The sequence below is a fragment of the Ursus arctos genome, unplaced genomic scaffold (assembly GCF_023065955.2).
Source record: "Ursus arctos isolate Adak ecotype North America unplaced genomic scaffold, UrsArc2.0 scaffold_14, whole genome shotgun sequence".
In the NCBI taxonomy this organism is placed as follows: domain Eukaryota; kingdom Metazoa; phylum Chordata; class Mammalia; order Carnivora; family Ursidae; genus Ursus; species Ursus arctos.
The window spans coordinates 44,103,608-44,126,330 of NW_026622808.1; the positions used below are offsets into that span (position 1 = coordinate 44,103,608).

At 42.0% G+C, this 22,723-nt stretch overlaps 1 protein-coding gene across 1 annotated transcript in view; it reads right to left on the minus strand.

Moving 5' to 3' along the window:
- CADPS (calcium dependent secretion activator) overlaps positions 1–22,723 on the minus strand; it is a 793,408-nt gene that overhangs the window by 330,253 nt on the left and 440,432 nt on the right. The window contains exon 12 of the mRNA XM_057311862.1: positions 11,226–11,558. Coding sequence (XP_057167845.1) covers positions 11,226–11,558 — 333 coding nt within the window. The remainder of the gene's footprint in view (positions 1–11,225; positions 11,559–22,723) is intronic.

Below are 22,723 nucleotides of genomic sequence, written 5' to 3' on the forward strand. Positions count from 1 at the left end.
GACACTTCATGTGAAAGCTGTTCTGGTCAGTCTGAGGCTATTTTCAGGGATGGCGTCAGAGAGCTCTATGCCTCCAGCCTCAGCATATCAGGGCACTGGTCGCCCCAGCCATGCCTCCCACATCACCGGTGGTGTGAGATGACATAAGAGGGCCAACTGACGAGGAGCTTCTATTTTAAGGGTTATGTTTCGCTTCAATGCATACTGTTTAAAAAAAAAGAAAACTAAAACATAAAAGCTGTGATTTTGAATATATTACTTCTAAAGATAAGGATAGGTTAAAAAGTGAGTTAAGAATTAGTTTAATTAGAAATATTAAGTAATCATACAGGTAGTACTTGGAAATGGCAAAAATCATGAAGGCAGTATAGTAAACAATGCAGAAGATAATTTTCTCCCTATCCTATGGTTTTAATAGCTTCTTTGTTGAGATTTTTGCTCATTGTTTCTATTGACAAAACATTTACACATTTAGGGCAGAAAATTTGGAAACATAGAAGAGCACAAAAGGAAACCTTAAAATCAACCATAATGCTATCTCTAAAGAGAAACATGGTTAAGATTTTGCTTTTTGCCCATCAAGTACTTTTTCCATAAAAATGAGAGTATGCCCTCATATTGCTTCATTGCTTGATTTTCCACTTAGCAATATCTCATGCACATTTTCCCATGTGGTAAGATTTCTTCTTCAACAACTGTTTTATTGGCTGAAGAGTATTCTCTCACATGGTCAAACAAAAATCTAATGAATTAATCTCTTACTATTGAGAATTACGGTTGTTTCTATTTTCCCACTGTCACAGGGAACGCTGCAGTGAACATTTTTGGGCTTCATACTTGTGTACACATCTCTGAGTATTGACTCACAACCAACTGCTAAAGGTAAAGCCTCTCAGTTAAAAGGTTTGCCTGTTATAAAGTTGTTACACTGTAAATTTACAGATTACAGAAAGTTTACAATAACAAATTATTCCAACGGTAAGTTATGAGAATACCCATTTCTGTAACATTCAGCAAGGTATTACCAATTACCAATGTTAACTTAAAACAATGCTTTCATTGCTTACCAATACACTTATATAACTGAGATTACTGAACACACAGAACTTAAAAATCATCATGTGTTTAGAATTAATTTGTATTTCTTCTTTTGTGAATTACCTGCATCTGCTCTTTGCCCTAATTTCTACTGATGTGAAACGTGAAGCAATAGGCAGGCTTAGTGTCTGAAAAGGAGTATGGGACATAATACTACATGTCTTAAGTGATCCTGTCCCAAGAAGTACTTTCTTTACATTTCCTATAATTCTCTTTTAGGTAGGGGGACAATTATTATTCTTGGGTGAGAGGACATTATTCTTCTTTAATGTAAAAGATTTTTAATCTAAAATGGAACTGGAGGATATAAAATGGAAAATCTCACACATGTACCCTTAGGAAAACAAAACTCCAGGACTGGGAGAATGATTACTTGTAAATGCCTGATTTACAGAAAACTGATAATCTTGGAATTTTTTTTTAAAGATTTTATTTATTTATTTGACAGAGACAGACAGCAAGAGAGAGAACACAAGCAGGGGGAGTGGGAGAGGAAGAAGCAGGCTCCCAGCGGAGGAGCCTGATGTGGGGCTCGATCCCAGAACGCTGGGATCACGCCCTGAGCCGAAGGCAGACGCTTAACGACTGCGCCACCCAGGCGCCCCAATCTTGGAATTTTCTTAAATGATAGGGAGTTGGTCAGGGGTTGCCTCATACCAACCTTGGGAAGTTTTGCTTATGGTTTCCAGAGGCATGAAAAAGAAATGACCTTGGTCAGGTTGGTCTCACAAAATAAGCTGAATTGAGCTCTGTATGACTGGACTGGTTTTGTCTGCTTGAGAAATTTTCAAAGCTGGTCTCCTTTTGTTTTTAATTTTAACAGGCTCTACCTAGACACTCCCCTCTTTATATTCCCTGCCCATAAATACAGCCTACCTCAAACCCTCAATGGACTTGCCTATAGTTTGCTACAGTTTGCACATCCCGAATAGCAATTCCTCTGCTGTTTGCAAATAAACCTTTGACAATTTTGAGCTTGCCTAAGTTTACCTCTTTATCTAGGTCAACATTCCTTGATGTAAGAAGTGGCAGTGGAAGGAGATGACCCCTGAAGAATGACAACCCTTAGAATGAAGCAAGGTACCACATCGAGCCCCTTGAGCTCACTGCTTCCATGAGTCACTGTCTACTTTCAGTTTGGTGAGTCCCCTTTTGGATTCTGAATTCCCTCTCTGGCTGAGCTTTTTGATTCAAGCTCTGTTTAAAGGCGTTGTCCTTTTTGATGACTATTCTACTTGTTCACTTTCTTATTGGAAGCACACTAGAATTTTAGTATAATTCTCTTAAACCTTTTGAGAGAAAAAGTAATTAAGTAATATTGGTAGGCATGGGGAGAGCAAATAAATGCTACAAAAATACTCACCACCTCTTTATGAGAGACCAGTCCCCAAAGCAAGAGCCTCACCAGACTGGGTAAGTTGCTCACAGAGGGTCAGACTGAACTGTCAACTCTAAGATAATTTCTATGCAACAAGGGACATGTGGTCACCAGTTGGAAAACTAGAGCAAAGGGTGTCCACCGAGAGGAAAAAAAAGTATCTCATGAAAGGCACACTGTAAAATAAAATAAACTTCTAACCCTGAAAGCACATCCATCAGGCTGTTTAGTAACTTTTCTTTTACTCTCAGGAAAATCTCTAAAATGTGGAATCCGGATCATGTGACTCTTCTAAGATTGGCCCTCCCTCTGTGCTCCCACCTGGTTTTATGTTATAAAACTATAGTTTCTTCTCATGTATATTTTTGACAAAATGGACCACCTTACTAATGATAATTTAGAACTTCAGTGGCCATTATGGGGAACTTTAAGTCTCCCCAGGCTTGTTTTTCTCTGGACTGAATTAGAAGTCCGTGGCAATAGAACAAACAATCTGAAAGGGATAGCTCTTTTAATTGGTACCTAGAGGCTTCTAAAAGTATTCAGGATTCTAAAACTGTCTCTTTACAAAATACTACTTTTAAGTGAACTGAAACAAATAAGCAATGATAGCAGATAAAGAAGCATCTGAAGTCTTTCTCTCGTAGCACCAGCGAGGTCTCCCCTAACTCCGTTGCTCTGCTATACCCACCTTTGCCCTCTTATAACCCCTTCCTTTATCCCAACTCCCCTTCTTCTCTAGTGCTGAAACCTTGCCAACTGAACCTGTTAAAACTCTCTGACAATCCTGCTAAATTATTAATTTCTTATGTCCCATGGACTAAAGCTGAACTTAGAGCTACAGTAAAAGATTTTCCCAAGGTAACTGAGGATCCTCATAGATTTGTGGAAGAATTCAATATTATCACTCAAAATTATCAACCGGGCCTCTCTAATCTTTATCAATTTGTTTACTGTTTGTTGGAGAAGGTCAAGCCCAGCACTGGATGAAAGCTGCTGATTGAGAAAGCGCTAAATAATCTTTAGAATTCCAAGTAAGTCAAGCGCCAGCTCTTTTATATGACCAAGCTTGTGCCATTGCCAAAAGGCTGCATCTGGCCATTTTGAGGGCTTTCCCTAAACCAGTAAACTGCAACAAATTCAGGCATGCACCCAAAAGTCTGATGAATCTGTTCATGATTACTACAGCAAACTCCAAACTGTTTTTAAAGAAAAATCTGGACTCCCTCTAGATGTTCAATTCCCCAGGGTAGCCTTTAATTCAATGTTTATAAGTGATTTAAACAGAGATCTATCTCTGTTAGTTAAGAGAACCCACACAGAATAAGAACCAATGCCCATCCCAATGTTGATCTTGCCAATCTAACTAATCAGTTAGCCTACACCCTAGAAGATGATTCCAAAAGAAGGGTAACTAAAATTTAAATCTCCAACTTCAACAGATGAAATCTCCCAAGCAGACTCTCCCTGATGGACTCTGTCATTATCACAGAAAACCCAACCATCTGAGAAAGGACTGCTACAAATTAAAAAGATTCAGATAATGACAGTTTTCCAAGAACCAAGGGTCAGACTCATCCCAACGATGGGGCTCCAAAGAAACACAGGGACAGTTTCTCATTCTACCATTAAAGAGACTAGAGGAAACTATTCTTCAGATTGGGGATGAACCTCTTATAATATTAACTGACACAAGACCTACTCCATCAGTGCTCAACCCCATTATAATTAAACAGTAGCTCCCTTGGAGTAATACATTTATTCAATTAATCAGAGCCTCAAATAAACCACAGTGTGTTCCTATTTCTAAATGTATACACTTTTGCTTGGGACAGTTGCAAGATAAACTTCCATTTCTCCTCAGTGAATCAGCTCCCAACCACTTACTAGGACAAGGTTTCCTAGAAAAGTGTTGTATTGCCATTTCCTTCTCTTGAAAGGGAGAACATAACTCTTGAGTTAGAATCCCCTGAACTTAAATCTCTTGAATTTCATCTCCAAGAAAATCCAAACCTTTTTCTTTCACAAGTACTTTACAAATCAGGGCAGATCAAATTTCAGACTTATCCCCATTATTATGTTTAGTATCCCCTGCTCTATGGGCAAAATCCCTCAAGGACATATGTAGAATTCATAGTGCCCAAAGATAAGATCCAAACTGATCCCTTGAAACCTCTCCCCAGAATCAATCAATACCCCCATGAACAAAGAAGCTAAATTGGTCATAAGACTATGAAGCACAGGGACTTACTGTCCCCTTGCACCAATCCTAATATCCCTATTTTACCTGTAGGAAAACCTCATGGTTAAGGATGAAAATTTGTCCAAGATCTCTGAGCAATAAATAACATTATTATTCTTCACCATCCTGTTGTTTCTAATCCCCAGAGTTACTGGCATCTATCCCTACCGAAAGCAAATTTTTCACCAAAATCAATTATGCAGTGCATTCTTTAGTATTCCAGTTGATAAGGCTAACCAGTATCTTTTGCCTTTACTTGGAAAGGACAACAATATACCTGGATAGTAACACCTTAAGATTTTACTGAAAGTCTTTACTTCTCAAATATTTTAAAAGCTGACCTAGTGTGCACTGGGTGTTATACACAACTAATGAATCATCAAGCCTTACATCGGAAACCGGGGATGTACTGTATGGTGACTAACATAATATAATAAAAAAATCATTAAAAAAAAAAAAAAAAAAAGCTGGCCTAGTGGATATGAAAATTTCTAGATGTTTCACCTTACTACAGTATGTAGATGACTTACTTCTCTGCTCATTCTCCTAAACATCCTCACAAGAAGATAGTATTCACCTGTTAAAACTCTTAGCAATTAAGGGACACAGTCTCAAAGTTGTGATTTGTTTAAATTCAATCCAGTATTTAGGACATTTAATCTCAGAACAATGGTTATACCTAGATCCTGATAGCTTTCGTGGCATCTTGAGCTTCCCAAAACCTAAAACCAAATGTCAATTACAGGTTTTCTTGGGACAGCTGGTTATTGTTGGAATAAACTTGTCCATAATGGCCTAGCCCCTATGTCTTATTAAAAACCATGACCCCATTATCTGGAAAAACCAAGTTGAAGGAAAACTTAATAAATCTACTTATCCTGGGAAATCCAAACTATCAGCTACTTTTTCCTTTTTGTATGTAAAAAAAGAAGGAAATGCCCTCATAATACTTAGCCCAAAATATGGGGGCTACTACCAACCTTTGGGTTACTAGAGCCAACAATTAGATCCCATGGCCTACGGTTCCTTACCCCCAATACCCTGGGGCTGTCCCTGCCACTGCCTTTCTAGTAAAGGTCACTGAAGAAATAGTCATGGGATCCTCTCTTACCATCTTTGTACCTAATGCTGTCTAAGCTCTCTTAAATGCATCCAACACCCTCCAACAAGCCATCTTGCTTCTTAGGAAATTCTCTTGCTAACTACCCCTCATATCACTCCTTCTTCCACGAAAGAAACCCCCCATGACTGTTTGACTTTGACGGATCATCTATTAACCTCTACTGATGACTTATGAGAAACCCCCTTGACAAATGTTGATTTCTCATGATTCACTGATGGTTCTTACTTGAAAAATGAAAATCGTAAATATTGTGCTGGATATGTGATATCAATTCCTTTTGAAGTCATCGATACTGCACCCTTTCTTTTGGCCACTTTAGCCCAATAAGCCAAATTATAAGCTCTTATTCGAGCATATATTCTTGCTAAAGGTAAAACCACAAACATCTATACCGATAGTCACTACACCTTTGGAGTAGCCCATGATTTTGGAATGGTATCGAAATGAGGTTTCCTTACTTCCAGGTTTCCTTAAAATGGCCCTTATATCCAAAATTTATTATATGTTATGCTCTTGCCAGCAGCTCTAGCTATTATTAAAGTCTCTAGGCATTCTAAGCCTGACTCCCAGGAAGCCAAAGGAAACCACCTCACTGATGTCTCCACAAAAAAATGCTGCTTTTGGGATTCACAAACTAAACCAGTCATGGTCCAGAAAACTACTTCCCCTGGTGATGACTTAAGAGAATTAAACAGGAATGAAACATGAGAGACTATGGACTATGAGAAACAAACTGAGGGCTACAGAGGGGAGGGGGGTGGGGGAATGGGATAGACCGGTGATGGGTAGTAAGGAGGGCACATATTGCATGGTGCACTGGGTGTTATACACAACTAATGAATCATCAAGCCTTACATCGAAAACCGGGGATGTACTGTATGGTGACTAACATAATATAATAAAAAATCATTATTAAAAAAAAAAAAAAGAGAGAATTAAACAGGAAAACACTACAACTGGCCCCTGAATAGGAAAAACAAAAATGGAGATCTAAAAGGCTGTTGGTATCATGAAGAAAAGAAACTCCGATTCAGACCAAATAACAAACCGTTCCAAAATCTTACTTATACTAGGTCAGCTCCCTTGTTACTTCAGATCTACCGAAATTTAAGGTACTCACATAATCATTCCCACAATGCTAGTAAATCAGATTATGATTACAATGATTATATTTCTGATCATAAGATCCCCTCTTTTATTCCAAGGAAAAATATCTGGGCAAAGAGACCCAACTGTGCCTTAGAAGACATTGGGTATTTCTTTTTATGAACTATGAAACATGAACTATACATTTCCCCTTAACTGGAAGGGATGTTTTGGGATCACTGGCCTCACCTCTGATGCTGAAATTAGAAAAACTCTTCCCTTCACTGATTATATACCTAATCTGGGGTCCTCTATCAACTTAAAAGGGCATGTCAGAACTGGGAAGGTTATGATTTTGGATGGATGCCTACATATAACCCTACAGTAGATAGAGAGGGTTTGGGGCAGGCTTTTGCCAGAGCCTTTTTAGCTTGGGTTGGAGTAGCAGACCTTGAAAAAGCAATTCACAATCTTTCTGTAGTTATGTCTACCCGTTTCAATGCTTCTATCTGAGCTTTTGCATATCAACAAACTCAAATAGACAGCCTTGCTGAAATAGTCCTACAAAAACTACAGAGCCCTTAACCTCCTCGCTGCTCAGCAGAGGGGAACCTGTGCCCTACTTGGAGAAGAATTTAGTTTTTATGTCAGTAAGTCAGGGAAAATAACACAAGAACTAAAAACAATGAAGGACAGTATCAATTTGCTAGCAGAAATTGGCCAAGCTCCTGGAACTTGGGGCATTTTTGAACTACTAAATACAGGCAAGTGGGGAAGCTGGTTGAGAAGTGCATTTCAATCAATAGGTATCATTGGGCTTTTGAGCCTCAGTTTAATCTTTTTAATTAAATTCCTACTGTTTGGTATTAGTAAACAAATGCCTCATTCCCAAATGTATGTACAAAATAAAATTCTTTTCCTTTCAAAGGCTTTTCTTGCAATTCAACTGACAGTGGAAACTAAACTGTCTACTTCAGAGGCACATAGCTGAGATCCCTCATTTTTCAATACTCTTGTTCAAATGAGGCAAGTGAAACTCTACATTTCCCTCCCCCACGGGACAAGACACCTGAGGATGGTCCTCCTCACCTTAATGGGAAAAGACACCTGCGGATTACCCTCCTAAGCTCCATGGGACATAGAATACAATCCACCTGCAATCCAATTACACTTCTAAGAAAATTAGCAAACAACATCTGAATGATATAATTGATCACAGCTGTTTTCTGAAAAAGATCTTGATCAAAAGGTGGAAATGTGAACGAATTTCAATCTAAAACGGAACCAGGGCACATAAAATGGAAAATCTCATGCATGTGTCCTTAGGAAAACAAAACTTAAGGACTGAGAGACTGACTTAAATAGAGCCTACTCCAAACCTTCAACAGACTCACCTGTAGCTTGCTATAGTTTGCATGTCTGGAATTGCAATTCCTCTGCTATTCCCGAATAAACTTATCTTTTTGACAAGTTTGAGATTACCTCAGTTTACCTCTTTATTTAGGCCAACAAGAGTACTGTATGTTTTTTCTAACTCATGGAAAACATGTTGAGATTATGAATCTAAATAATTCATTTTTAGGGGGCAAACATAATCCTGCCACTTTATTCAACAAGTTCACAAAACACTGAGATGAGAAATGGCATAGTCATGTATTCATTCCAATAATGCTGCTGTTTCTAAGAAGAAGAAAAATTAATCTCTGGAATCATTTTGTGATTGGCAGGTTTAGGAACACTTAACTAGCTCTGTGATTTTGAATGTTACTTATAACCCAGGCAGGTGATTTGACAACCCATATTCTTGTGGTAGAGAAGATGGTGCTGGTGATAGGTGGGAATACCATCTGCTCACCCCACTCTAAAAGCGCCAAGTGTGGTACAGTAGTATTTTAAATAAAAAGAAAGATTTAATTTAATTTCATATTGAGATTTATCTGGTCATTTCAAGATATTTCTTGACCCACAAAGAAAACATCTACCTTTGGGTTGGCAATCAGTGTTCTGAATTGAAACTGGCTGAGAAGAAAATAGGATGTGAGAAATATCTTTGAATGCAATGTCTATATTGTATTATGGAATGATAAACAGATTTCTACTTACTAAAACATTCAGAAAGTTCTGGGTGAGCTATCATGGTTGATACCAAGACCCTATCTACCAATTAAAATAAACTGCCATCATCCATTTATTAACTCAATATGCAATTCCTGAGCACACAGTATGTGCCAAGAATTGTTTCATGCCATTGTTTTATGGAAATATTAGCAAATGAGGCAAAAGATGGGTCACCAAGGCTTCATTCTGGTGAAGGATGGGAGTGGAGCATGAGACAGGTAATAAACAGGTAAAAACAGATAAACAAGGAATGGAAAAGAGCGGTTAAAAACTATGATAAAAATAGAACAAAGGATGGGATAGAGAAGGCAAGAAAGAACTTTCGATGGGGTGGTCTTGGAAGACCTCTTAGAGAAGTCGACATTTAAGCTGTGGCATTCATGCAAAGAGCGTTCTAAGCTGAGGGAAGAGCAAATGAAAAGGCACAGAATTTGGTGTGTCAGGGAAACAGAAAGAAGTCCAGTGAGTGAGCATGTAGGGAAAACAGTATGAGCAAGAGTGGTTCATGTGCTGCCTCAAGCCTTAGAGAAGAGTGAGGATGTCACTCTAAAGATGTTGGGGTGCTACTGGAGTGTCTTAAACAGAAGAGTGACCTGATTCAATTCATATTTTAAAAAGCTTGCACTAGTTGGTGCGTGGTGGGCATGTTACTGTGGGGCAAGAGAGGAGGCAGGGTCACCAGTTGGGTAGACACTGTGGTCGTTCAGGTAAGAGGTGCTGCTGCCTTGACCTAGAGGGTAGCCATGAAGGTAGAAAGAAGTAAGCCTCAAAATCTTGTAGTTCTTTTTTTTTTTTTTTTAAAGATTTTATTTATTTATTCAACAGAGATAGAGACAGCCAGCGAGAGAGGGAACACAAGCAGGGGGAGTGGGAGAGGAAGAAGCAGGCTCACAGCGGAGGAGCCTGATGTGGGACTCGATCCCATAACGCCGGGATCACGCCCTGAGCCGAAGGCAGACGCTTAACCGCTGTGCCACCCAGGCGCCCCAAAATCTTGTAGTTCTTATGTTAAGCATTTATGGCACTGTTCTGATACTGTCTGTGGACTTTTTGCCTCTTCTGGTAGACTATATTTTAACTGCTACCATTTATAAAGTGCCCCATGTTGCTCTGGGCTTTATACACATTGAATCCTTATAACAATTTCATTCCGAGCTCATGTGTGAGGAGGTTAACTAACTCCCCAAGGCCACAAAACTAGTGAAGGTCATATTAAGGTTTATCTCGGTCTGTCTGATTCTGAGCAAGGCACAATTCGGCCAATGTACTATAGTGTCTTAATTTAACCTACCTTAGGGGCAGAGTTAGCCCAGGGAAATCAGGGCAAAGCTGAGTTTCGTTAATGGCTCTTAAAAGGAGAAAGGCAGTAAAGGGAAGCCCTTGCCTAAAATGCAGATTCCTGAGCACTGCCCTGAAAATGCAGAAACAGAATCTCTAGGTTTGGGACCTGGGAATGTGAATTTTAAAAATGCTCCTAAGTGACACTCACTAAAATTTGCAAAGACTGCAAAGTAGGCACTCATTCAACAAGTATTTGTTGAATGACTAATGGAAAGGTTAGGTAGGAAATGAAGATCTAGAACACCTCACTCCCACAACCCCTGATCCAGAGAAAATATAGGCCCATTTTGAGTGGGCCCAAGCAGAGTCTCGGCTAGCCCCCTCAAATCCACTTGGAAATTCATGATGTGACTAATATACTGGTATGATATACTCAGACCTTCTGAAAGCTTTCTATTTTAAGTAATTACTCTCGATGATGAGGAACTAAGTCCATTTGTCGCCCCAGATGAGGAAGTACAAGCCACTCAACTGGTATACATCATATATTTTAAAGGCAAAACCATCTTTTTAAAAAATTGTTTTGATCTTTTAGCTTTTTCAACATACAGGAGTCAGGCTATACTCATGAAATGAACTTACCTATTAGACAGGATATATACAGTGCCTAAGGCCCACAAGACTTTTAGGGGTATACAAAAATGTTTTCATTTCTTTTAAAACCAGAAGATAAACATGAACATATTCTGGCCTGGATTATATTAAATTTTCACCAATGCAGTTGTAAAATATAATTTTAATTATTTTTTTTCAATCAAGAAGTGGCCCATAAAGATAACAGTGCCTAGTCATAATGCGACCCTAGTCACAGCTCAGGGCCCAGGTGAGAGACACCTTACCTGGCATGCATTGTATAGGAGCTGATGTTCGAATTTCTTGATCCCAAGAATGTTCTGGAACATCTCATAGAGCTGCTCCTTGCTCAGAATCAGCTCGGAGGCTGCACTGGCTGTCATCCGGGCCTGCTGCTTCCTGGGGTCTTCTTCCCCACGGTAGATAGCATCAAACTTGGCCATCCAGGAGCTCAGCACAGTCTCCTTGCTGAGGCCATCGATCTCAGGCAGGCTGCGCACCCTCTTCTCAATGTGCTTCTTGAAGACCTCCCTGGAGTCATTGGCAGAGCAGCCTCCACTCTGCACCATACGGGCCACACGGTCGCTCTTCAGGAACACCTGAGCAAGAATAGGGACAGGAAAGACGTTAAGGACTCAGCCCTGGAAATACCAGTTTCCTAGGGCTGAGGGCTGGGCTGACCGGCATAATGGGAGGGACCAGCATCCTGCCCCACTACCTCCTATTGTGTGAACTCAGAGAAGTCACTTACATGTTTTGCTTTTGTGTCCACATCTGGAAAATAAAAATAATAATAGTACTTACCAGGTTGTTAAAAGGATTACATTGGTACAGTAATATCATGAAAGGCAGCATATACTATCTAGATTCTGTGCTCAAACAGCTGGGTTCTTTCTTTGCCACTTATTGGCCGTTGTTTCTTTCATCAAGTTAACCTCTTTATACCTCAGTTTTTTCATCCATAAAATAGGATAATCGTGGTCTCTAAATCATACATATTTTTAAAGGAGGATTAAATGGGTTCATATATGAGAACCCCTTTAAAAAGTGGACCACAGTAATGCCATATGGGTTGTATTATAGTTATTATTTTTTTGACTTTTTACATTGAAGTGTAGTCAACGTACAATGTTGTGTTAGTTTCAGGCATATAACATAATGATTCAACAAGTTTATATGTTATGTCACACTCCCCACAGTGTAGCTACCATCTGTCAGCGTACAATGCTATTATAATACCACTGACTATATTCCTTATGTTCTGCCTTTTACCCCAGGACTTCCTCATAACATAACTGGAAGCTGGTATCTCCCATTCCCCTTCACCCATTTTGCCCATCTCCCACCCCCTCTCCTCTGGCAACCATTAATTTGTTCTCTATCTTTATGGGTCCATTTCTGCTTTTTTTTATTCACTTGTTTTGTTTTTTAGACTCCACATATAAGTGAAATCATAGAGCATTTGTCTTTTTCTATCAGACTTATTTCACTTAGAATAATATCCTCTAGGTCCATCCATGTTGTAGCAAAGGGCAGGATCTCATTCTTTTTTACGTCTAAGTAATATTCTCACGTGTGTACATGTACACACACACCACATCTTCATTAACCATTCATCTACTGATGGACACTTTGGTTGCTTGTATACCTTGGCTACTGTAAATAATGCTGCACTGAGTACTGGGGTGCACATATCTTTTCAAATCAGTGTTTTTGTTTTCTTTGGGTAAATACCCAGTAGTGGAATTAGGGGATTATACTGTATTTCTATTTTTAATTTTCTGAGGAACCTCCACACTGTTTTCCAAAGTGGCTGCATCAATTTACATTCTCACCAACAGCGCATCCACGTTCCTTTTTCTCCAAGACCTCGCCAACCCTTACAAGCCAGGGTGTCCCCAGTGCTCACTGCGGGGCGTGCCCGAGCAGGGTGACTAGAGCTGAGGTAAGGTCCTGGCTGAGGCACTCCATGTAGGGCATGCATGACCTGAAACCCAGGTCCTTGGGTGGCTGGAACCAAGGCGGGCATGGACTGGGGCTCCCGGGGCATTCTGCGGCATTCTGCACAGGGGGTGCCTTCGTGGGGGTTGCGGGGGGTGCTGGGGCCGAAGCGGGGCATGGGCCACGAGGTCCCGGAGCACTGTATGCTGGGATACCCTAGCAAGCTGCCCGAAGCCCAAGTCGTGTGGGCGTCGAATGTTCTGGGGGTGCTCTGTACCTGCGTCGCCGCAGCTAGAGCTGCAGTGAGGGCCAACCAGAGGCGCCCGGGTGTGCAGAGGGCCGCGGCCGCCTTGGGGAGGACCGGTGGTGCTGACGCGGGCTACGACACCCAGGCCGGCTGAGGCGGCGGCGGGCTATGGCGTCCAGACCGCAGCTCCCGTCGCGTGGAGGGGGCGTAAACCCAGCGGCTCACCAGCCTCTCTGACCCAGAGTTCCCTCGGCTCTCTGGCCAGCCCGCGGCGCTCTAGGACTAGTCCCGCTATAGTCTCGTTGCTCCTGTAAACTGCGGCTTTTGTCTGTGCCCTCGGGTCCCTCCACACGGTCCCTCCCTTCTGCAGTTGGCAGCTTTGGGGGTACGAGTCCCTTTCATTACCCTGTCCCTGTCTCTTACTGTTCTCTGTGTGGTCTCTTCAGCTTTTGTCATACAGAAGCTATCCTGTCAGCCCTCAGTTCTCCTTCAGGAGGAAGTGCTCCATAAATAGGTGTAGATTTGGTTTGTCCCTGTGGAGGAGGGGAGCTCAGGGTCTTTCCACGTCGCCATCTTGGACCCCACCGTGGCTGTTACTGTCATTATGTGCAAAGTACCTGGCATGAGGTCTGACACATGTTAACCACCATTTATATTTCATTTTATCCTCTCAGTGATACTCACCACACTTGAAATTGAACAAGTATTCGGTAAATATGTATTTAATGTCGCCCTTCCTGAAATGTGAACTCCATTAGGGCTGCGCCCTTCTTGTTTCCCCACAATGTCATCCACCTCTCCTACAGAGCCTGGCACTTTATTTATTTTTAAAGATTTTATTTATTTATTAGACAGAGATAGAGACAGCCAGTGAGAGAGGGAACACAAGCAGGGGGAGTGGGAGAGGAAGAAGCAGGCTCATAGTGGAGGAGCCTGACGTGGGGCTCGATCCCATAACGCCGGGATCACGCCCTGAGCCAAAGGCAGATGCTTAACTGCTGTGCCACCCAGGCGCCCCTAGCCTGGCACTTTAGAAGCAAATGAATAAAGATTATGGTAGGCATTCTATTCAGTCCATCTTATAGGCTGAACACCAAGACTCCAGAGAGGGGTAGGGACTTGTTCTTGGTAACTCAAACTGGCTGATTACATGGGTATGTTTTGTTTTGGTTTGTTTTTTAAATCTCAGCCTGGTTCCTTCCTTCCCTAAGGGTCTTGCCTGTCTGGTGGAGAACCTCTTCTGTCTGGTGAAGAACCCCTGGTTGTTTTGCAGGTGCTTCCTAGGTCCTGGGACCAAGCCGTCCATTAAGAACAGCTTACTTTTGCTCCAGTGCCCACCATTTGGAAGTGTACACAAGCTACATGGTTCTGAGGTGTAATACAAGGCGGTGAAACTGCTGCTTCATATTCATGAAGAGGAAACATCTGACATTTTTGAGCTGTGTCCTGGTCACACTTCAGAAGGTGCATAAATATCCTTCCAGAGGCAGAACAAATGTTCACTCCCCTGTCAGATTTCAAGAAATGCCCTTGTTAGCCAGGAGACAGCACTGCTTGGGGACATTTCATTGCCTCCTGCTTCATCGCAAAGACTTCCTTGGGGAGGAGAGATGTTAGAAAGGTGGGCTCCATCTACTGCCAAATTAATGAACTAATTTAAAAAGAAGGAGGGCTGAGGATTTGCTTCACAGGCAAGGGCCATGGCCTGCTTCTCTGTGCCTGGGAACTAACCAGTACTCAGTTGAGACCTTAGAGTTCATTTAAAAGTCAATTGTAGAAAAAGAGCTTCAACTAAATCCTCAGGCCTTAGGAGCTTTAATGAAATAAAGAATTTTCCTGAAAATCTGCTATGTTTAATGCAGATAGTTTCTCCATCTACCTAATACATCTTATCTCAGTTATGGTTTGGGTCTCAAAGAACATCAAAGTTTCGAGGCAAAGAGAGGAAGCTTCTGGAGTGTAGTATTGAGGCAGGAGCTATACACCATGGTCCTAGGCCAACTCTACTACTAATCTGTTGTGTGACCTTGGGTAGGTTACCTCCCCTCTCTGGTTCTCCAGTTTCTTATTTGTACACGAAGAGAATTGAGCAAAAAAAAAATTTGAGGTTGCCTTTTAGTTGTAATGTTTGTATTCTTCATGATCACATTCATCCTTTCTTTGGGCACTCGCTAGGTGGAAGGCACTGTGCCAGGTGCCAGCAATACAGTGGTGAGCAAAACAGATGCAGATCCAGCCTTCATGCCTCCACAACATAATAATAATCCCATAGAAATATTACAATCTGGGACATGAGCTTTCAATGGGAAGTACAAAGGACCATGGGTGTCTATAGCTAGGAATCTATTCCAGTATGGAGCAAGGAAAGCCTTCCTGGAGGAAAACTCCTTTGGGATGATATGTAAACAATGGGTAGGTAAAAAGAGAGTAAAAGAGTATTTTAGAGGGGCGCCTGGGTGGCACAGCGGTTAAGCGTCTGCCTTCGGCTCAGGGCGTGATCCCGGCGTTGTGGGATCGAGCCCCACATCAGGCTCTTCTGCTATGAGCTTGCTTCTTCCTCTCCCACTCCCCTTGCTTGTGTTCCCTCTCTCGCTGGCTGTCTCTGTCTCTGTCGGATAAATAAATAAAATCTTTTTTAAAAAAAAAAAGAGTATTTTAGAGAGAAGGAACAATATGTGTAAAGACCCCGAGTGGCTGAGGAAATAGGGAGAGCCATTGTGGCTGTGGCTGTGGCTGTGGCTGTGGCAGTGAGTGGTGGGGTGTGACCAATGGCAGGAAGGAGCCAGATGGTGGAAGGTATGGCAGGCCACATTAAGGATATTGGTCTTCATTTGAAGGGCACTGGGAAGCCACTGAAGGTTTTAAGTGGGACATGGCATAATCAAGTTCAGATTCTCTGGCTTTAATGTGGAAAACCAACCTGAAGGGGGCTAAGAGAATAGGTAGGAGGCCAGGTGGGGGAGCACTTGCAGGAGCACTGATGAGTGATGATGGTGGTGGGGATGCAAAGGGGTTAATTCTTTGTAGTCAGCTCTAATGACCATCAATGACTTAAAACATCTCATCAACAAAGCAGCCATACTCTCCTCCCATCTGTCCATACCAGTGTCCCACAAACCTGGAGCAGGCCCCCGTTATAAGCTCTTAGCACCATATTCCTTTCCTCCAAAGCCCTTCCATAGCTGCCATTTGTCTCTCTGACTTTCTGGTTAATATCTGAGCTCCAGCTAGACTGTAAGTTCCAAGAATGCAGGAGTTTTTTTTTTTTTTTTTTTTTCTCCCATTCGTTTTTCTGAGTGCCTAAGACACTGCCTGGAACATAGTTGGTGCTGTGTTAAGAATGAATGAATGAGGGACACCTGGGTGGCTCAGATGGTAAAGCATCTGCTTTCGGCTCAGGTCATGATCTCCAGGTCCTGGGATTGAGCCCCACGTTGGGTTCCCAACTCAGCAGGGAGTCTGCTTCTCCCTCTCCCTCTGCCTCTCCCCCTGCTTATGTGCTCTCTTCCTCTCTCTCTCTCTCTCTCTCTGTCTCTCACTCAAATGAATAAAATCTTTAAAAAGAAGAATGAGTGAATTGACAACACAAAGTAGATGTCTCAAAGCAGAGATTCTATTGGGATTATATCGGATGGGAGCAAGAAGGTGAAGGGAAAATAAACAAGCACCATATATGGGTCTCTTAAAACAATGGACTGAGGCTAGATTTCCCAAGGGCCATCACAACAGGGGTAAGAAATGAGGATGCTGGCCCACTGCTCCTAGGTGGCATCCATAACTGACTGGGTGACCCCTGGATACTGCACACATCATCTGCTTCACATAGACTCTTCTTTGTATAAAGTAGTCACTCAATAAATATTTATTCAACTACTAGTAGATGACAGTCACTTAACTTCTAGAACCCTCACTCTCCTTTGCTGTCACATGGGATTAATTCAGCCAGCCTTCTTTGACAAGGATCAAACTGAAAGGACTTTGAGAAACAGAGGGCTTCATTTGTCCAGAGATAAGATATGACTGCCAGACCCAGCATGAGGGGAGATGAGTAGAATGTCAAGAGCGTGAGGAAGGAGGCCGGAGACTGAGGAGACAACAAAGATGAAGTGCCAAACAGAAGACGAGGCAGCCATAGGGAGAGAAAGTGGCAGCAGAAAACTAATTTTCCAGGCAAATCATTTGTCTTGGCTTTTCAGTCTGTCAGAAGGGAAGTGTCAGAAGGGTCTGGGCCAGCCTCACCCTGTAGTGAATACAGACCCTGAATACCAATGTGCTTGGGTATCTCTAAAACCATCCTGGAAATCCATCTGTAGTGGGAGCTGTAGCTGGTGTTTCTGTTTCCTGTTTTGTTTTTTGGTGGCTCTTGCAAGAGACTTCAACCCCAGACACAGTTCTGTGAGGCACATCCATAAATCCTTCCTGCTCCTCTGCCAACTTCCCAGACAGATCATAATGGGAGATGGAAGATAAACAAATAAATACAGAATGGTGAAGGGCAGTCAATTCAGTGACTTGACCTCATCCATCAGTTCTTTCCTCCATCGCCAGAGCCAAGCAACCTCAAGGTTGTTTTAGGAACACACACGCACATCAGTACTTAATGACTGTACAGGCAATGGGATAAAGTTGGCCCAGCTCCCACTCTCTGATCCTTTCCTGCTTTACAAAAGCATGTCATTCCAACATAAAAAAGAAAAATACCTAGATGTTAGAGTAAATAAGGTTTAAAAAAACCCACAACAACTTGGTTGCTACTAATGAATGCTACACAGCTACTATGAAGAGTAGACTATAGTATCAGACGGCCCAGAGTTCAAGTCCCAACTCTACCAGTTGCTGGCTTTGTCAACTGAGCAAATTACATAATCTTTCTGGGCTTTGGCTGCCCCATCTTTCAAACAGGAATCCTAACAACCCTCCCATGTAGGATTTGGATGAGGATTCACTGAAGCAATGCATATCAATTGGTAAGCATATAAATGGCACTGGGAAAATGGACAGCCACATGAAGAAGAATGAAACTGGACCATTTTCTTACACCATACACAATGATAAGCTCAAAATGGATGAAAGACCTGAACGTGAGACAGGAATCCATCAAAATCCTAGAGGAGAACACAGGCAGCAACCTCTGTGACCTTGGCCACCGCAACTTCTTGCTAGACATGTTTCCAAAGCAAGGGAAACAAAAGCAAAAATGAACTACTAGGACTTCATCAAGATAAAAAGCTCTTGCACAGCAAAGGAACCAGCCAACAAAACTAATACTCCCAACCAACAGAATGGGAGAAGATATTTGCAAATGACATATTAGGTAAAGGGTTAATATCCAAGATCTATTAAGAACTTATCAAACTCAGCACCCAAAAAACAAATAATCCAGTCAAAAAATGGGCAGAAGACACAAACAGGCATTTCTCCAAAGAAGACATTACAAATGGCCAACAGACACATGAAAAAAATGCTCCACATCACTTGGCATCAGGGAAATACAGAACCACAATAAGATACCACATACCAGTCAGAATGGCTAAAATTAAGTCAGGAAACAACAAATGGCAAGGATGAGGAGAAAAGGGAACCCTCTTACACTGCTGGTGGGTGTGCAAGCTGTACAGCCACTCTGGAAAACAGTATGGAGGTTCCTCAAGATGTTAAAAATAGAGCTACCCCACCTGCACCCCAATATTCATAGCAGCAATGTCCACAATGGCCAAACTGTGGAAAGAGCTGAGATGTCCACTGACAGACGAATGGTTAAAGAAGATGTGGTATATATATACATACATACACACAATGGAATATTACTCAGCCATCAGAAAGGGTGAATACTTACCATTTACATCGATGTGGATGGAACTGGAGGGTATTATGCTGAGCTAAATAAGTCAATCACAGAAAGACAGTTATCACATGGTTTCACTCATATGTGGAATATAAGAAACAGGGCAGAGGACCATAGGGGAAGTGAGGGAAAACAGAATGGGAGCTCATCAGAGAGGGAGAAAAACCACGAGGAAACTCTAAGAAACAAACTGAGGGTTGCTGGAGGGGAGGTAGGTGGGGGAATGGGATACTTGGGAGATGGGCCCTAAGAAGGGCATGTGATGTGATGAGCCCTGAGTGTTATTTGCAACTTATAAATTACTGAACACTACATCTGAAACTAAAGATGTACTACAAGTTGGCTAATTGAATTTAAGTTAAGAAAATTGGTGAGCATAGTGTCTGTAATGGTGCCTATTATATTTACTACTGAATGTGATAAAAGTTAACTGTTATTTTTAAATAGAATATCATGCAGTCACGTAAAAGATAATATTTTCTCATTAGCATCAAAAGATGTCCTGATAGATTGTCAAAGCAGATAATTCCAATGGTAGAGGTAAAGTGAAGTTGGGGGATAGGAGCATGACCCTGGATTGAGAACAGTACAGATAATAAAACTGATGAGAATATGTCATAAGTATGACTTTGCAGAAGCAGGAAAGAAATTGAAACCCACTGTGCTAAATGAAACAAGTGGGTTAGTAATATTTTGTAGTTATTCTCCTGATAATCTTAATTTGGAAATCAAATATCTATCTTTATGTGTACAGACACATTAAAGATACTTGAAAAGATACATACCAACATTTAATAGTGATTGTCTAGGGTGACGGGATTACAGGTGGTTTTCCAACCAAGTGCTTTAGATTTCTTTCTACATTACCTATTTTTATAATTTCTATAGTACATATTTATAATTTTTATGTTATGTTTTACTTTATAATCACTTTAAACACTCTCTCTACATGGAAAAATTACATATTTTACCTTCACTGAGGCAAGGAGCATGTCAGTTTCTAAAATAAAATGCACCTTTGGATCTGAAAGATACCTTTCACCAAAAGTAAAAGATCCTGGTGCAAACTTTAGAAGCAGATCTGGGACTTCAGAAGCAGTAGGCGGTGGTAGGTTAGCAGCAAAAGCAGTTCCATCCATTTCCTATTTCTATACCCTGGCCCCCAGCCTTGAGCTTGTACCTCCCCTACCCCACACCCAGGCCCTGAAACTAGGGAAGTGGATTGATTCTATTAATTTTCAACTCTCTCCTACTATTTCTATGCATCAGGTGTGTACTGACCACCATCCTCCCCCTCCAAACTTAATATATTTATGCTGGCACTTTCCAGGTGCCAGACTGAGGGTGAGGTTGTGTGTGTGTGTGTGTGTGTGTGTGTGTGTGTGTGTGTGATTTAATCCTGACAACAATTATGCAGGAAGGTCCTAGTACAGATAATGTCACTGAGGCTCACCCTTGGCTGAGGTCCCCAAGCCAGTGTGCAGTGGAGCTAGAATTCAACCCCACATCTTGCAGACACGACACAGCCTCCTAAACCACTCTGCCCTCTGCCGCCTTGCTCCACTTTCCCCATGAGAACAAATATCTTTACCATGGACAGCTACTCCTCTCCGAGGGAGACATCTGTTTTAAGGCCACTGAGGACTTAGAGCAGTTTTGCTTACTGGAAAATATATAGCTTCATTTTAGAAAAAGAGCCAGATATGACCTGACTTCTACTTCACTTAGATTAAAAAAAAAAAAAAAAAAAAAAAGGTCAAGCATAAAGACTGAATATAGCATGTCATCCAGTGTAGAGGACACCTGCAGTTTATGCCTGCCAATGCCCCTTCCTCTTCCGATCACAGTGCCTCGGTCTGAGAATGTCTTTGCCACTAAGCACAGTCTCAGTGGGACTGTCAGTCATGGGAGCAGGTCCTTAGCCATGTGGTGGGTTGTAACCTGAGGTCGGCTAGTCAGACTTCCCCTTGTGGGGATCAGATTCAGAGTGGGATGGCACAAGAATGGAATGGGGTTGGAGGAGAGTCATACCAGAGATGGGGTGTCCCCTATATCCTGCCGCCTGGCTTCCTGGGATTAAGCGGTTAAGCTGCTCGGTTTTCCTCTTTTCTGTAGCTTGGTTATTTTCTTTGATAACTCTTATTGCTGCTGCTGCTGCTGCTGCTGTTGTTTTTGTTGCTATTGTTGTTGTTGTGATGATGATGATGATGATGATGATGATGATAGCTTAATTTAACCAGTCAGTAAGTTTTTGTTGCTAGCAACTACAAAATTCTGTTTTATTTTATTTTTTTAAAGATTTTATTTATTTATTTGACAGAGAGAAAGACAGCCAGCGAGAGAGGGAACACAAGCAGGGGGAGTGGGAGAGGAAGAAGCAGGCTCCCAGCGGAGAAGCCCAATGCCGGGCTCGATCCCAGGACCCCGGGATCACTCCCTGAGCCAAAGGCAGACGCTTAACGACTGAGCCACCCAGGTGCCCCCAAAATTCTGTTTTATAACAGCAGTCAAAGTTAGCTAAACAAAACAAAACAAAACAAACCAACCAGGCCTTTGTTAGAGATTAGCTAAAAGAAACCAAAGCAAACTCAATCAGAACAGTTTCACTGGCTAAAGCCCAGATATCAGCAGAAGCAATGCTAAAATGGGTGTGCATACACCCTCTATCTCATTCTACATCCCCACTTCCCACCAAACCCCCATGTTTTCTTCCGGGCAGGCTCTGAGTGAGAGAGGTTTTGTAAATTTTTTCCATCCACCTCTTTTCCCTGATGCCAGTACCCGCATGGGAAGGCACCAAAATGAAGCAGGGAGATGGGGAGCGAGGGTGAGTATGCAGAGTGGAAGGGCTTACGTTTTAGACATCTGTCTTAAAGGCACTGAGAGTTAGGGAAGGTGGGGGGGGGGGCGTAGAAATGGGTGAGCTCTCTCATGTCTCAAGACCACAGCTGTGGGAATGGGACAGAGTCACTCAGTCAGATCTCCCAGATCTCAGAGAACCCATTTCAGCGCCCAGCCCTCAAAGCCAGATGGAAGAGATTAAAGGATTAATCTGCTGCCTTGCTTGATCGGCTTTGACGATCAGGGCCACCAGGAAAGGATAAAATAAACTTTCATGCTCTCAAGACCAGAGGGAACACTGGTCTCCCGTTACCGTGGCCCAGCTCAGGTCCCAGGCCCAAGCGGCTTGATGCTAAAGCTAATGCTGGCCAGCGGGGTTCAGAGGGGCTGGATGGGCACAGATGGAAAAAGAACAGAGCCTACCTACTCCTTTTATCTAAAAAAAATTTCTTTACTACTCTAGGGGGTTGGAAAACCATTATTGCCTTGGCAAAACAAAGCCAATGCCTGAAACCACTTTTTCTAATAATAAGTTTCTCAGAACTTTTTGAGGAAAAGTTGTCTTTCAAAAATATCATTACCATTAGCAAACTGGGATGTGAAGGTGTGGTATGGTGGGGTGGAGTGTGTGTGTGTGTGAGAGAGAGAGAGAGAGAGAGAGAGAGAGAGAGAGAAAGAGAGACAGAGAGACAGAGAGAGAGACAGAGATCATGAGAAAGAGAGAGAGAGAGAGAGAGAGAGAGAGAGAGATTGAACATGTATTTAGAAGGATATCCATTGGTTTTGCCTGCCAAGCATACATTCCCCCTTCTTCTTGCAAAAAGCACCCTCATTTCTCAATGAGAAATCACTGCACTTTCACTATGGGTGGTTCCAGTGTGGTTGCACCT